Source organism: Helianthus annuus, chromosome 6 (genome assembly GCF_002127325.2).
Source record: "Helianthus annuus cultivar XRQ/B chromosome 6, HanXRQr2.0-SUNRISE, whole genome shotgun sequence".
NCBI classification, from domain to species: Eukaryota; Viridiplantae; Streptophyta; class Magnoliopsida; order Asterales; family Asteraceae; genus Helianthus; species Helianthus annuus.
This window is the reverse complement of record NC_035438.2, coordinates 26792203-26810313: the sequence shown is the minus strand read 5'-3', so window position 1 is coordinate 26810313 and position 18111 is coordinate 26792203. Positions and strand designations below refer to the sequence as shown.

The 18111-nt window shown below is 34.3% G+C and overlaps 2 protein-coding genes across 2 annotated transcripts; both read left to right on the top strand.

Annotated features, from left to right (window-relative positions):
• Nucleotides 1–16424: 16424 nt before the first annotated feature.
• LOC118479522 (secreted RxLR effector protein 161-like) lies at nucleotides 16425–16958 on the top strand. The gene has a single exon (XM_035974078.1). The coding sequence runs from the start codon at nucleotides 16425–16427 to the stop codon at nucleotides 16956–16958; it is 534 nt and encodes a 177-aa protein (XP_035829971.1).
• Nucleotides 16959–17043: 85 nt separating this feature from the next.
• LOC110944561 lies at nucleotides 17044–17349 on the top strand. The gene has a single exon (XM_022186220.1). The coding sequence runs from the start codon at nucleotides 17044–17046 to the stop codon at nucleotides 17347–17349; it is 306 nt and encodes a 101-aa protein (XP_022041912.1).
• The last annotated feature ends 762 nt before the right edge of the window (nucleotides 17350–18111 follow it).

The following is an 18111-nucleotide window of genomic DNA, read 5'->3' as shown; positions in this document are numbered from 1 at the left end:
GTTAAGAGACCCATTGGTTCGAGTGATGCATCATGTGTTCAGCCACACTATTTGCGGCCGCATGGACAGTCTGGGGAACTGTCCAACACCGGATTTGATTTTTCTATATGCGCTGGTTGAGGGAGTACACATCAACCTAGCCGCAAGAATGGCTGAATACTTTGTGAAGTGCTCAGGTAGGACACCCAAAAGTCAGATCCACGGTGGTCAATATGTGACCGAAATTGCTTACAATTTAAACATGATGACTGATGAGGTGCTTGAGAGTCTTACTCATGTGACCGATGGTGTTTATGTTGATATTCGGTCGTTGAGGGCGATGGGGGTAATTGTTGAGACTGATCACGGGGATCGATTGAGTGGTCTGAATAACGAGGTCTGGGACCCGTTGCCCCCACTTCCAGCAGACGAAGAGGATGTAGAAATGGAGGAGCAGCATGCAGTTCAGCAGCACGGACCGCACACACCACCACACCAGCCACAGATACCGCCACATGAGCCGCAGCACCATGATTACCACCAGCATCAGGATTGGCCAGAGTTTTACCAGCAGTTCCAGCAGATGCGTGTTACGCAGGAGCAGCATGGGACTTATATCGACCAGATTAGGACTAGCCAGGACCAGATCCGGGCTAGTCAGGATCAGCTCAGGGCCACTCAGGATCAGCTTAGGCATAGCCAGGAGAGTTTATATCAGGGGGTGAGTGCCGGATTTTCATACTTGTTCGGGGAGATGCATCATGCATATCCCGACTACTTTCAGCACCCTCCACAGTTCCCACCATGGAACCCACCTGGTTATGGTGATGCGGGCCCATCCTTCACGAGAGACGATGATGGTGATGACGAGTAGGAGTTGGTGGTGTAGTTCGTTGGTGGTTTTTATTATTATTTCAGTACTTGTTATTTCGGGTGTTCTTTTTGCTTAGTATTTCAAACACCCTCGGATTGTATTTTATTTCCAAAACACTTTACTTTCTGTTATGTCTTTGTTTGGATTGGTAGTATTTATGTACATTATGGTTTTTATGTTATTCTGTTATTGTTCTGTTTTGGTGTACATATGACATACTTGCAGATCCGACATATCTTGGACCGGAGCATATGACAGACACAACTTTGGAAGTCTCGTTTCATCAGATATCATCTTAAGGGGAGTACTATTATCCTTTTTCTCTATATTTTGGTTTCGCATTGGGGACAATGCGAAGTTCAAGTGTGGGGAGGGGGTTAACTTTGTTAGTCCTCTATAAAAAAATAAAAAAAAATAAAAAAAACCTAGAACAATCATTCAAAAATACCTGTTTTCTGTATATATTTTAGTAAATAAACCGGTTGGTTGTGTTTTAGAAAGCTTCGGACTTGATAAAAACTCGACAAGCAAAATATTTTTGAAAAAGGAAACCGGAAAGTGTGACAAACAAAGAAAGACTTACATGATAGTTTTCACACTTTTACCCATTCCTTCCGTTACGTGAGCATATTTGAGCCTTGATATTGTTATATATATTTGTTCATTTCGGATATAGGAGTGAGCCGGATGTTATGTGTAATTTAGAACTTGTCACTAGTATACTTGTTAAGACCATGAACTTGCGGAATTGTGTAAAAGTGATAGAGGCACTTAGATCACCCCTTTGTTGTTAGCCTTGTTCTTTGTGTTGTGTTTCCCGTAAACCCTATGTTACCCTTTAGGATTAACCATGTCGAGCCTTCCCGTTTACCTTTGTCTACCCAATATTATCGCCCACTTAGCCATATTTAGCCTTTTTATATTTTAAACCTTTTAGTGTTGAAACTCGGTTAAAAATAATCGTTTAACTAGCGCTTGTTTACTATCCGTTGTATAAATCCGTTAGTTTAAAAAAAAAACAACAGAAAATACAACACCCTAAATAGGGTGAAGTTGACAAAAATCGAGCAATTTTTATGCTTAAATGTTAAAATTTCGTTGATAAGCTTGATTGCGCAATAATCGCCCTTTTAAGGCATTTGTATGTATAGTTGTATTGTTTGTCGCTAGTTAAACGCTAAAACCGAGTTTTAACCGTTTCGCCACTTTAAATATCGATTTCCACACCCTTCGCCCAAGCCTAACGTTACAACCCGTAAAGACCTCTTGATTTACACTTTTTCGCATGTTAGTTGGTGGAGACGAGATCTTATAACAAGCTTATGATATTACACATTTCATTGACGAGGCATTGAGTGTTTGCACGTACACATTTTATGTATGTTTCATAAATAAAACCGAGTGTATGTGAACATTGTGAGTTGTGTGAAGATTAACATGTTGAGTCAATTAAATGTGAAGTCACGGCTTTTTGGTTGTCGCTATATAATTGCATATGCTTGTTGGGTTTGAGTCTTTTGATTTTGTCTTTCGAAAAACCGGCTAACCGTTTATATTCATTTTCAATAAAATAGTGTGTAAATTATCGTTCTTGTTTGATTCTATCTTTTATTGCATTTTAGTTTAGCTTGCTTGAGGACAACCAAGGTTCAAGTGTGGGGAGATTTGATATTCGCTAATTTACACATGTTTTAATCCCCCATTTTATCCCCATTTTATGTGTTTTCGGCCGTAAAACCATCATTCGGATACTTAATTATGTATACTTTCGTTTACAGGCCTAAAACAGCATACCAGACGAGATGATAGTGAAAACGAGGACTTTCCGGACAAAACGACAAAGCTGCGGACATTCTGTTAGAAAACTGACCTGGGCAAGTGGCACGGTCGTGCGGTCTGAGGAACGACCGTGCATCTTCGACAAACCAAGATCAGCCGGTGATGAACGACCAGTGCAACAAGGCGTTCAACAGAATCTCGGTGACGCACGGTCGTGCCATTTCTTGCACCCCGTGCGGATCCGATGATCAGCTATATCCCGGTAATGAACGACCTGTTCTGCAGTCCGTGCAACGAGATCCCAATATGGCACGGTCGTGCCATATGAAGAACGGTCGTGCGAGACCGAAGACCAGTCAACTCTGCTGATGTCATGAACAGTAACTTCAATAGTGCATAAAGTGAACGGTCGTGCGATCGGTGCACGACCGTGCGACATCGAAAAAATATAAAAAGCGAACAGAACCATTCTGTTCGTAATTCTGGACATTTTGGGAGCGATTCTGGCGATTTTCAGGCTCCGGAGGCTTCTGCTTTCACCCGGATTCAAGCCACATTGTGCCGATAAGCTTCGTTATCTTCCAGATTCTTAATCTTGTGCTTGTTTATGGTTTGGATTTCTAATCTTTCCAGAATTTTGTTAATGTTTCAAGCATTTAGATTAATATTTATGTATTATTGTAGCCTTAGGGCAAAAACACAACAATCCCTTGCTTGATTATAGCCATTAGTATGTTAATCTTTGTTTGCAATGACATTTTGAAGTATTTTCTATGATTATCTTTGATGATTAGTTTGCAACCTTGTTATTGATATTGATTTCTTGATTATAAGTAATTGTGTTGGATGATTGGTGCTTGGTTAGTTAAGATAGTTGGAAAATGAAGCTTAATTAATCATGTATTAGTAAACTTTTAATTTGGTTAACTAGTTTAACTTGGTTAAAATGTGGGCACCATGATACTAGAAATGGTTAGTGGTTTAATAAAATGCAATTATTGTTAATCAAGAAAGCTTGCCCTCACGGAAGGACTCTAACGGGTTAGATGGTGTTGTTATGAATTCTTGCCATGATTTGTTAGCTTAGTTAGTAGTTTCGGCCAAAATTGCTATCTTAGTGAATTTATGCGCAAGATTTGTAAAATGAACTCGGTTGTGATTTAATCTAGTTTATGCTTGTCTCGGTGGTTGCATTGTGTTTATCGGTGTCGCTTTCCTTGATTAAGTGAGGTTAGAAAACTCCTAACGGATGACTAACTTATTTTTAGGAGATTTTTGTAGACATTTATCAATTGCACGTTAAAGAACAATTTTAGGTGGTTAAAGTGTGTTTATCGTAACTTTCCGAATGATTGTCATGTTAGGATTCCCGAAAGGGATACTAATTGTCTTAAAATGGAAAATTGACCGAATGCTTCTAGTGCCAAAACTGACTTAGATGACATGCTTTGGTTGTGTATTAAGCAAGGCTATTTATATATAATTTACTATGTTTTATAAGTATTTATTTATGCTTACTTTAGTTTAATTAAAACCAAAAAAACTTATGTTTTTACCGGTAATTTAGTGGCAAAGGTCTAGTATTATTTCTCCGCCCATTTCCGTGGATCGATACTTGGTTCTTACCGATACTTTACTACATATATGACGGGGTACACTTGCCCTTTCGTGTGTGTTTTGATGTAAAAGTAATAATCACTTTTATAAATTTAAAACCAAATCGTGTGTAATTTCATTGTAAAAATATGTATAGTCGCGCACATGTCATCCGTTAACATAGAATGGAGAGGAAGGTGCGGTACCATCCGTTACGGTTTGAAACAACGACGACGAGTGCAACACATTGATGTCGTTGTTTGAACCTGGAACACCGAAATATGAATGCCAAATCCATAAATCGTTCGACGCCACCGCTTCTAGTATGATGGTTGGTCTTTTGATGTCACCCCTAACATACGCCCCTCGCAACTCTCTTGGACAATTTTTCCACTCGATGTGTACAATCGATGCTACCGAGCATCCCGGGAAAATGCCATCTAGCTTCATGTGCGGCGTAATTATGTGAGATGTCGTGGCTCGTCGGTTTACGTAAAAACTCTTTACCATACAACTTAATGACCGCGTTGCAAAAAAATTGGAAACATTCACGAGAAGTTCTGGACGCCATAGCTAGGTAGGGGTGAGCAAATTAACCACCATAACCGATAACCGAACCATAACCGACTTAACCGAACCACTAATAACCGATAACCAATATAACCAATGGTTATGGTTATGAAACTTTGTATAACCGCTCAATCGGTTATGGTTATGGTTATGAAGCTTTGGTTAACCGATATAACCGAAACCGAACCGAACTTGTGATGTTAACTTTATATAATGGACTAGGTTATAACCCGGAAATTTTCCGGGTAGGAAAATTTAATTTACAACAAATAAAAGTATAAAAATATCACTTTTAACATCTAAAATATCATCTTTCCATTTTCTCCACCAAAAATTTTTAATTCAGTTTCTTAAACTTTTTCTTGTTGTAAAGAGCCATAAAACATACAAAAGCAAGAATGTATATTAATCATGTATATTTTTTTAGTATAACGGATTATTTTTTTTAATTTGTATACACGTATAGACAATACCTCACTGTCACTCTACACTCTAAATCAAACTATTTTGACCCGACTCATATCTATTCCCAACCTTGCCCCACCCATATCAGGTACAACAAAAAACATCAACAAAAAAAATACATGTTTGGATTCTTATATTATGATACAATGACACCTACATCAGCTACAACAAAAAACAAAACCAACTAACACTAATATATAAACATGGAAAAAAGTAAACTACAAATCCAACCCAGATGGCTCAGTTCGTTAAAAAAAATAATCCGTGAAACATTAATATACACTACACAATGGAAAATACATGAAAATCTGTTGGTGGAGGTAAGATAGTTGGTGGCTATATAAGTTAAAGATCTAAATTCTATATAATCCCTTCCATCTATAATATGAAGTATATAAATCAAATAATGTATTCAACACGTGAACACCTATGCAACCATCGACTAATTAAGTGAGCAATTGAGCAACTTCGAAGGTCATTAACCAGTAAAAACCCACAATGACATTAAAGTTATAGTTTTCAATCATTTTTTTAAGATTGTGATTCGCTCGGTTCTCGATCATAATCTGCAGAAGAACAAACAACATCAACATTCAAAAGCAAAAAAGATTCAATTCATCCAACAAATCATTTTGCATTAATCACATATGACTTCAATTTCCAATCGATTAAGCTCGAGTTTCAACGAATCCAAAACCGTGAAACAACTTTATAAGATTGTCCGTGTCTAAACTTGGCCTCACCGTAGACCCCCTTACAACTTGTAGTACCCAAACCCCTACCTCCTCCACATCAAAGAATAGATCCATTCATAAACATTATAATCGGACAAACTTAAATAATCATCAACAACACAAAAAATACATATAAATGATCAAAAAATATTGCGATTAAAGATTTAAAATACATAACAAGCAAATCTTGATTATATACCTGCAGAATAAGTGGAATGATCTACTTATTTAATGGAATTGCATTATATAATACTTAAGTAACCAGGTATACATGAGATTTATTCTTCGGTATAAAAAATTTGTCCAGATCCATCTCAAACTTGCTTTTGACCTGAAAAAAGGTAAAAATATAAATAAAAAAAATATAAAGTAATCCACTTAAATTCATAAAACTATAAGTAACTAAGTGAACAAAAACCTTCAAAGTTAGATTTTCATTAACAACAACATTTGATTTCCCCTTCGTATCATCCTAAGAAACATAAAACATTAACCTTTGAAAATGAAAAAATAAAGGTAAAACAATTCAGTTAATTACAAACTCCTATAATTTAGAAAATGAACATAAACCTTTGAACTTTGATTTTCATCATAAAAGAACACTTGCTTTCCCTTTCGGTTCAGTTTTTTTATCCCAATCATCTTTGAACTACATATAAGGGAAATAAATGTTTAACAATCTAATACGAATAGTAATTAAATTTAACAAAATAAGACAAAAAAACAGTGACAAAAAATAATAATAATTAGAAAACAAATAAACATACCAAAAATAATGGGTCATCTTCCTTAATAAGCTTTAAAAATGAAGGAAAGTTGTTACTCTGATCCATATCTGCAAATGAAATATGAAGGCTTTTTAAAAATTAAAACGGTAAACTATCTATAGAAACAAACTTATAATATCGGGAGAAACTTCTAAAACAAATAATAAAAAATGAACGGTTTCAAAAAAATTTAAAACCTATTTATTTTTATAAAACAATCAATATTCCGTAAAAACATATCACACACTAAAAATTTACATAATCTATAATAGATTCAAAATTAACACAATATAAAATTTATTAGTTAATCATGAAAAAAGAAAAACAGAAATAAAAAACCAAAACAAAAGAATCATTAATACATCTTAATACAATACAAAATTTATTAGTAAAAAAACAAAGATTTTCAAATTTCAAAAAATATCATAGTTAGATTTGCCAAAAAAAAAATAAACAAAATAACTTAAAAATTATAGAGATTAGCATAAACGATGAAAACTATCATTATACTGGATCAAAAAACACCAAAAAAAGATAAAATTAAACTTACCTCTTGTGTTCGAAGAAGATTCAGACTCCTGCAATTGCATAAGTCATCATCAATAAGTTCAAGACATTGACCATATGGAACTTTTCCTCTCCACAATAAGCTTGCAAAATCATACGGTATTTCCTATGAATCGATACAAACAATATATAAGCTTAAATAACTTATTGTCTGTTAATAAAATGAAAACCAAAGAAACATACCAAAAATATAGGATCATAGTCATCAATCAACTTTAAAAACGATTGTGCGTTAGCTTAAATAACTTATTGTCTGTTGATAAAATGAAAACCAAAGAAACATACAAAAAATATAGGATCATAGTCATCAATCAACTTTAAAAACGATTGTGCGTTGTTTTTAGGATCCATAACTGCAAAGGAATAAAGGATTTTTTTTAAAAAATATAACGGTAACTTATTTATAGAAACAATTTCTAATTACAGAAACCGAGTTATAATTGAGAATAGAAAAATCAACCTTTAAAACAGTAATGTATTTATGGAAACAAAAACATCTTTAGAAAGAAATTAAAGGTATCTTTAAATCTAAATAGAAAAACTCATAATTGACAAAACTAACAATATAAACTTCAAAAGATAATGACATAAAGTTTCAAAATTATGCCTAAATAGAAAATTTAATAAGAAATAAGAAAGAGTATACATATCAAAATACAAACAATACCCACAACATTTAACTAACCTGTTTTGGTAGACGAACATTCTGAGTCCGAATTTCAAAAAAGATTAAGGATTCACCATGGGAAAATACAAACAATAAATCATTCAGAACACATATTACTAATTTAAAAAAAATAGTGACACAAAATTTAATAAGAAATAAGAAAGACTATACATAAAAAACAAACAATACCAACAACATTTAACTAACCTGTTTTGGTAGACGAACATTCCGAGTACGAATTTCACAAAAGATTGACGGTTAACCATGGGAAAATACAAACCATAAATCATTCAGAACATATATTACTAATTTAAAAAAATTACTGAACAGAAAGGATAAAATTAAATATTACAAACTTAAAAAAGATAAAAAAAAAAACTATAAAATTTAACTAACCTCTTTTGTTTGAGGAATTATCGGAGTCCGATTTTTATATAGGATCATAGTCATTAATCAACTTTAAAAACATTTGGAGCGTTGTTTTAGGATCCATAACTGCAAAGGAATAAATGAATTTTTTAAAAAAATATAACGGTAACTTATTTATAGAAACAATGTCTAATTACATAAACCGAGTTATAATTGAGAATAGAAAAATTAACCTTAAAAACAGTAATGTGTTTATGGAAACAAAAACATCTTTAGAAAGAAATTAAAGGTATTTTTAAACCTAAATAGAAAAACTCATAATTGACAAAACTAACAATATGAACTTCAAAATATAATGACATAAAGTTTCAAAATTATGCCTAAACAGAAAATTTAATAAGAAATAAGAAAGAGTATACATATCAAAAAACAAACAATACCAACAACATTTAACTAACCTGTTTTGGTATACGAACATTCCGAGTCCGAATTTCAAAAACAGTAAATAATTTTTTAACAAAACATCATTTCATATGAATCATGATGAAAAACAAACAATCTAATATTGTTTACATACCTTGACTATATGTCTAATGATCAACAAAAAAATAAGAAGAACAACAAACATTAGCAACTGCCAAAACAATTTTCAACATCAAAAACATAACTTTTCTTGAATAAATTGAAGATCGAACAACATAAAGAAACAGTATTTAACTTAATCATGTAGTTTTACCTTAGATCTTTTTATAGATTATTGATTAAATACACCTATAACATGTTCGATCTACATATAAAAAAAGAAAATTCATCAAAAATTGACATTAAACATTTACAATAAATAAATATCTACTATAGATTACATACCTGCAAATTATGTGGACATATCATTTACAATAAATAAATATCTACTAACATTTACAATAATAAATATCAAAAACCTAAAATACAGACATACACCACTCAACTAAAGCATCGAATAACCATTGAATACAATCAACTAACCTCGTTAACAAAAGGCCAGATCTTTGTAAGATGAGCATTAAGCCATGGCAACTTGAAAAATTGAACAGCAAAATCAGTCCCCAAAAATAGAAAGAGCATGAACAGAAAAAAAAAACCAAGATAAATAAACAAAACTCAACTTCTATCTTTGTAAAAAAAACCAACCCAAGAATAGTAAGCTACATTCGTTTAGAGATATTCATTGACAAAACTTCTTTTTCACGCCATATTCTAGTGATGTGCCCTAATTTTATAAAATTTTCAAAATATTTTTACATGCTGGTCAACAGTCTATTTGGAACGTAGAAGATCTGAAGAACATACATAAAATGAATATTATAAAAACCAAAATACTACACAAAATCGCAAACCTGGTTACTGAATCGTTAGAATTTTGAATTTTCCGACAAATCGCTGGACAATTCAAACATAAAAAAATTGTATGGATCAGGTAAGTTAAATATCAATAAAAACTCTAATGATAGAAAAAAAGCCCTAATTAAAGGAAAATATGAATGATACAACATGAATCTGCTCAAATCGATGGACGATTCAAATGATTCAGCCAAGTCTGTATGGATTGTATTAAAAATAACATCAAAAGAAGATTTAATGGTGAAAAATAAGACATCATTTGCAAGAACGAACCTGGTATATGGTGATTTAAGAAGAAAATGCGGCGATGATCGATAGATGATATCTAGGGTTTAAGAAAGAGATAGATTGTGTTTAAAATAACAAAGAAAAATCAAAGACAGAAAAAAAAATAACATACCTATGTTCGATCGGTGAAGAAGGAAGAACCAGATTAGAGAAAAATGGATCTAGGGTTTGAAAAAACTGAGGCTGTGAACAATTGTTGTTTGGAAAAGATGATATATAAGATCCATTAACTTTGACCCGATTATAATTCGGATCCCGTGTCCAATTCTCAAACCATCTAATATTATGTCTTCCCTCCCAAAATCACCATCTCCTTAACCATAGGATGCCACATAAGCAAAATGGTTCCACCATTCAAAGACACATGGCCCAAATCATCTCATTTATTAATATATATAGATTTGTGTTTTACAAAACCATATAGAGGGTTTTTACTAAGATAAAAGTATGTTTGTAACAAAATGATCTTGATGTAGATGCCATTTATTTTAATAAAGAACTAAGGTGTTATGGCCATAATTGTTTTTGTTTGAGAATTACCTTATTAAAAAGAACCCTAAATCGGTAGTTTAACCAAAAAGTTTAGTCTCTGTTATCTTATAAAATAGGCTCAAGCTAAGTTCAAATCATGCACAAACCTATTTATTTCAAACCTTGCTTGGTTACTTAACCGAAATTAACCAAAACCGAACCATAACCGACTTCATAACCGATTAACCGTAACCGAAGTTTGGTTATGGTAGTGGTTACCAAAACTCCATAACCGAACTAGCGGTTATGGTTATGGTTAATAGTAAAAACCGAACCAAACCGACCCATGCACACCCCTATAGCTAGGTATTCATCATATTGATCGGGAGGGTTACCTGTCGCTAGTTGGCGAATGGCGTACGTGCATTTTTGTATAGCTGTGAAACTCGGTTTGCCCCTCGCATCGTAACCTTCTTGAAACCATTCCTCGCTTGCTTCGATGTCTCCAACAATATTTAAAAATAATTCTTTGGGTAAACGAAACCGATCTCTAAACGTTTCGGCATTGTAGAGCGGATTTTCCACAAAATAATCGTTCATTAACACTTCGTTGGCACGTATACGATCACGGTCTACCATCTTCTTCTTTGGGCGGTACGAACTAGTATCAAGTTCGTTATACACCGACACAAAATATTTTAGCGTCTCATTGTCAGAAGAGGACTCGGTATCGCTATCGCTAGACATCGGAAACGTCGAATCCGTAGGTAACTCCATTTGAGAAAGATGTAGATTGTGTGAAATGTGTTTATGTTTTGGTGTGGATGAAATGGTTAAAAATGGAGATATATATAGATAAAAGGTTTAAAGGTTTAAAGGTTTTTTTTTTTTTAATAAATTACCGTTGAATAATGGTCAAAAAGCATGTGCAACGTTTGATTTCCAAAACATTTCAACGCGTGATATTATCAACGCGTCAAAACATTAACGCGTGATATGGGTGGTGGCGGCGGTGTGCTGCTTAAGTTCAACGCGTGGTGGGTGGCCATCACGGACCACCCCCACTCCCCTAATAATTAATATGTTCTTACCGCAAGGGCAAGCGGGGCCGAACGGAAGAGAATAATGAAAGTGTCATAAAACAGATATACAAAACACCCCTTGTAACTGCCTTGGCATTTAACCTCTCATAACTGTTGTAACTGCCTTGGCAGTTAACCTCTTATAAATGTTTTGACAATTAACACATGTACGTTATATATACTATTGTATGTTGTTCTTTAGTTGTATCACATTTGTATAATATGTAACATATAGATTGAAGATTCAATACAGATTTCACCAGTGGTTTTATATCACGTTATCAGCACGAGACTCTCCGCTGAGGTTTACCGGAAATCATATCAAAACATTGTTCTAACTTGCAAAGTGTAGGAGTGGAACAATCCACTGATCACAACACATACAATCATCGGCCACTCATAATCCTGGTACACATCGATCAAATCTCTCAAATGCATTATTTACAGTATCATATCTTGAACTTTATTTAAATAGGCACAGATGCGAAAACTTGAATTTCACAAAGTGGTAATTAGAAAGGGGTGTTTTTCCTATTTATCTACAATGGCAGTTTTTTTTTTTCACAGTAAGCATGCCAAACCTTATTCCACAAGTCCCTTTCCTTTAGATCTAATGTATACAAAATAGGCTTTCGATTTGGACTTTTGAATGGCCAAATTAGGATTTTTAGAATGATCTTTAGAACACTCCGGCGACTGTCCTCAATCGCCAACCAGCGGTCACTGCCGCCACAAGCAACGGGAACAAACCACATCAAACAACCCATAATACGTAAATTTCTTACCCGAAAACCTTCCTCCAGCAATTCAACTCACCGGTTAACCAGCGCTACAATCATCCTCATCATCATCATCACCGGCAGCGACGACGCTCGGGCTGCTTAACCGGCAGCGGTTTTTGTAACCGTTTCCGGCAAATCAGTGACGGTTTTTTTTAGAGATCCGGTGGGTCGGAAAGGTTTACCGGCGGTTTATTATCTTCAGTATTTTTTGCTATCTTGGCGCCGAACGACTTCTTTGTTATTTTTTTTTCTACTCTTTGATGTTATGATAACAAATGATTTCATGAGGTTTTGAAGCTTTATTTTGAAATAGAAAATGACAGAGTGTGAAAAAGAAAAGGTTGTTTATATCTACTTCCATCACTCTCTTCAAGAGAATCACTCTCTTCAAGAGATGATGGAAAACAACTGTATCATATTAACACTGTTTATAATATTTTTATTATAATTAACTATTAAATGTTACTTATCTCCATCCGTGATGAGGGGTACTCATTTTTCCAAAGCTTTACCGTAAAAGTTTTCATGAGGCATCTGATATTTGCTCATGGTAAGACTTTCAAGTTAGTTAATTGGTTTAATATTATCTAAAGTTTCAACTTACCATTATGATATATGTCAAAGGATATTGGGCACTGGCCTTCTCTTAATTATATTAATAATAATAACAACACTAATAATATTAGTTGTTGTTGTGCGTTACAAATGTTAATTATATTAATAATAATAACAACACTAATAATATTAGTTGTTGTTGTGCGTTACAAATGTTAATTATATTAATAATAATAACAACACTAATAATATTACATTAATATATAAAAAGTTGTTGTGCGTTACAAATATATTATATCAATAAATTGGTGTGATTTTAATTTAATGAATATATATATATATACACACACATACAAACTCATCACTACATATGAAAATTGTCTTCTTGTATAGAACCCGAAGTTCTCATACAATATACATTTCATTGGAAGGCTTGTTTTTAAAATGCCTTATTCTTTCATTTGTAGATAACTCTCATAAAAGAGTATAGATATATTTATATATCACACCTGAACATTTATTTACTTCTCAATTGGTGTATTGTAAAGAGAAGATTATTTATGAGGAAAGTGTTGATAAAAAAAAATTGTCATTTGTCAAATTGTGATATACTCCTGAAGTAACAGTATCATTAGAGAGTATGAAAAGTTTAAAATGATTTTACATTTGTGTGACCAATGGATAAAAGCCATAAAGTTTGTTTCGGCTCAACTACATTCCCTGAAGCGAATGTGATTTATATTGTATGGTGTATAAAGGTAACGATCATGGAGAGAATATTATGACGATGAGATCAACCATGAGAATTAATAATGTTAATAATGATATTGACCACTAGCAGTGGCAAATTGAGGAAGTAGTTACATGAAAATAAAATGTGAGAAGCATGAAAGTGATAACATGATAGTCTGAAATGATAAGGCATTGTTCTCACTATTATTGAAATGATAGTTTCATTTTACTTCTTTGCATTAACTTTTATTTATTTATTTATTTTTATTTCCTGAAGAAATTTGTATGCTAACTCCAGTAGAGCTATTATTGGTGATGAATGTCTGGTAGATAGCAGTAGTACTAACCCTATCGAAGGCTCCGGAAGAGCACACATAACATTATCTTCGGGTACCAAATTAACTATTGATAATGCATTATATTCAAGTAATTCCAGAAGAAATTTACTTAGCTTTAAAGATATTTCGAAAAAACGGTTACCACCTAAAAACAATATCTGAAAATAAAATTGAATATCTTCAAATTACTTCAAAAAAAAAAAATGCTCAAGAAACCATTGTTGAACAATTAGAAGCATTATCCTCTGGATTATATTGTACTAATATCAATTCTATCGAATCATACATAATGAGTAACCAAAAGCTATTAGATAAAGACACATTCAATATATGGCATGACCGTCTACGTCACCCTGTTTAGCATAATGATGAGACGAATAATCAAAAGTGCAACCGGGCACCCTTTCAAAAACTTAAAAGTTTTGCTACCACAAGACTTATCATGTGTAGCATGCTTTCTGGGCAAACTTATAACTGGGCCCACACAAAATAAACTGATACATGAAACCCCATCCTTTTTAGAAAGAATCCAAGGGGATATTTGTGGACCCATTCATCTTCCGTGTGGACCATTCCGCTATTTCTTGGTCTTAATTGACGCATCCTCAAGGTGGTCACACGTGAGCCTTTTAGCTACTCGAAATGTAGCATTTGCCCGACTTTTAGCTCAAATCATACAATTGAGAGCAAATTTCCCGGATAATCAAAGTAAAAACATCCGGATGGATAATGCGGGAGAGTTCACATCTCAAGCTTTTAATGACTATTGTATGTCAATTGGGATCAATGTTGAACATTCAGTACCTCATGTTCACACACAAAACGGTTTAGCTGAATCTCTGATTAAACGATTACAATTAATCGCTAGACCACTCTTAAAGAGATGTAAACTACCATCTTCTGCATGGGGTCATGCTATTTTGCATGCCGCTGCACTGATTAGATTGAGACCAACTGCTGATCATGAATACTCCCCATTGCTACTGGTCTCCGGACGAGAACCAAGTTTGTCCCACCCTAGAATTTTCGGTTGTGCGGTATATGTACCAATACCGCCACCACAACGTACTATAATGGGACCCCAAAAAAGACTGGGTATCTATATTGGGTTTAACTCCCCTTCCATTATTAAATATTTAGAAGCAATGACAGGAGACATGTTTACAGCACGGTATGCTGACTGTCATTTTGATGAAACGATGTTCCCAGTCTTAGGGGGAGATAAGAACAAAGAAAGACTGGTAACACAAGAAATAACATGGAATGCATCATCGCTATCAAATCTTGACCCCCGAAGTGGTCAATATGAATATGAAGTCCAAAAGATTATACATTTGCAAAGAGATGCATTCACAGACACGAATAGAGCGACAAAGTCACATGTACCAGCATCAAATGCACCTGCTCGAATTGAAGTAATCCCAGAAGCGATTACTATACAACGGAAGCGTGGGAGGCCAACCGGTTCCAAATACAAAAACCCACGGAAACGAAAAGAGCAAAGTAACGCAGTTGGTGAAAACTCACAAAAGGTTATAAATGAAACCCCGATAGAGGTAAATGTCCCGGAAGAGACAACTATAATTCCAGAGGAAAATGAAGTTTCAGAAGAAACACCGGTACCGAACGAAAAATGAGATCTCTATTAATTATGTACAAGACAGTACAATGTGGAACCGGAATAAAACACGTGTTGATGATATATTCGCATATGCTATAGCAACGGATGTAATCAATGAAAATGATTACGTACCAAAAACTTTAGAAGAGTGCATGCACAAAAATGATTAGTCAAGATGGCAAAAAGCCATAAATGTCGAACTAAATTCGCTCGAAAAGCGACATGTTTTCGGACCTGTAGTCCGAACGCCCATAGACGTCAAACCAGTAGGTTATAAATGGGTGTTTTCAATAAAGAGAAATGAAAAGAATGAGATTGTACGATATAAGGCTCGACTTGTAGCACAAGGATTTTCCCAAATCCCAGGAGTTGATTATGAGGAAACGTATTCCCCTGTAGTGGATGCGATAACCCTTAGGTTCCTAATCGGCCTCACAATCTCTGAAGGACTTCATATGAGACTAATGGATGTCGTCACCGTATACGTATACGGGACACTTGAAAATGACATCTACATGAAAATCCCTAAAGGATTAAAATTTCTTGAAGCATTAAAATCAACACCTCGAGATATGTGTTCTATAAAGCTTCAGAGATCTTTATATGGTCTCAAACAATCTGGTCGTATGTGGTACAATCGACTTAGTGAATATCTCGAAAAAGAAGGATACAAGTCTGATGTAATCAGTCCATATGTCTTTATTAAAAGATCACTCTTAAATTTCACTATAATAACAGTCTATGTTGATTCATCGGATCTCCTGAAGAGATAGAGAAAGCTGCTCAGTTGTTAAAGAAGGAATTTGAGATGAAAGATCTTGGTATGACAAAGTTATGCATTGGACTACAATTTGAGTATCTGTGCAATGGCACATTTGTCCATCAATCAAACTACATCCAGAAGATGTTAGTACGTTTCAATATGGATAAAGCACATCCGTTTAGCGTACCTATGGTTGTCCGATTGCTAGATCTACACAAGGATCCTTATCGCCCTCAAGAAGAAGGCAAAGAAGTACTTGGTCCAGAAGTACCGTACTTAAGCGCGATCGGTGCCTTTATGTATCTCGCAAATAACACAAGACCTGACATTGCAATTGCGGTTCATGTACTAGCGAGATACAGTTCGAATCCAACACGTAGACACTGGAATGGTGAAAAACATATATTCCGATATATTTGCGGGACACAAGACTTAGGTTTTTTCTATCAGAAAGATCAAAAGTACCAGCTTGTTGGGTATGTTGATGCCGGATACCTATCAGATCCTCACAAAGCAAAATTCTCAGACAGGTTATGTTTTCACATACGGTGGCACAACAATTTCTTGGAAGTCGACTAAGCAAACACTTACAACAACATCATCAAATCATGCCGAATTGATAGCATTGTATGATGCTGGTCGAGAATGCGTGTGGTTGAGATCAATGATCAATAATATACAAGAGGCATGCGGACTAGAACAAATCAAGAAAGACCCGACGATTATTTATGAAGACAACGCTGCTTGCATAGCTCAAATAAGAGAAGGCTACATTAAAGGCGATAGAACAAAGCACATCTCACCAAAGTTCTTCTCAACATATGACTTACAAAAGGAAGGGGAAATCGATGTTCGTCAGATCAAGTCAAGTGAAAATCTAGCAGACCTGTTCACAAAGTCGTTACCCAGAAGCAGTTTCGAGCACTTATCACATGAGATCGGGCTTCGTGGATTAAAAGACGTTAGTTAAATTGAGGGGGAGCATTATACACGCTGTACTCTTTTCCTTGACTAAGTTTTGTCCCATTGGGTTTTCTTAGCAAGGTTTTTAACGAGGCAGCATAACTGGTCCTGTAGTATCAGTTTATCATATAGGTCCTGAAGTATCGATTTAACGTCATCCTGAAGAATGTTGTTAATAATGTATAGTGAACAATATGTATATCTGAGGGGGAGTGTCATAAAACAGATATACAAAACACCCCTTGTAACTGCCTTGGCATTTAACCTCTCATAACTGTTGTAACTGCCTTGGCAGTTAACCTCTTATAAATGTTTTGACAATTAACACATGTACGTTATATATACTATTGTATGTTGTTCTTTAGTTGTATCACATTTGTATAATATGTAACATATAGATTGAAGATTCAATACAGATTTCACCAGTGGTTTTATATCAGAAAGTACTTAAAAAAACAACAATATAATATGTTTTTACTTCTTAGCTGTGAGCAATGAAGGGCTCAACCAAAATATCGCTTTTGACCGATCAAATATCCTGGACGGTTAAAATGATGAAATCTTGTTCACACATGGTGTGTTTATATTTCTTTCTTTTCTTTATTTTTTATTCTGATTCTACGTTCTTGCGCCACTATGTAAGAATTTTATTTTTAAATAGCGATTCTATTTTTACTTTTAGTTTACTTTTTAGCCAAAAGAGATGAGAGAATGATAATAATTGTACTTTTAATTTACTTTTTAGCAAAAAGAGAGGAGAGAATGATAA

Excerpts from the sequence above, each read along its gene's own strand:
- LOC110944561 (XM_022186220.1), top strand. The coding sequence starts at position 17,044 with ATGATCAATAATATACAAGAGGCATGCGGACTAGAACAAATCAAGAAA.
- LOC118479522 (XM_035974078.1), top strand. The coding sequence starts at position 16,425 with ATGAAAGATCTTGGTATGACAAAGTTATGCATTGGACTACAATTTGAG.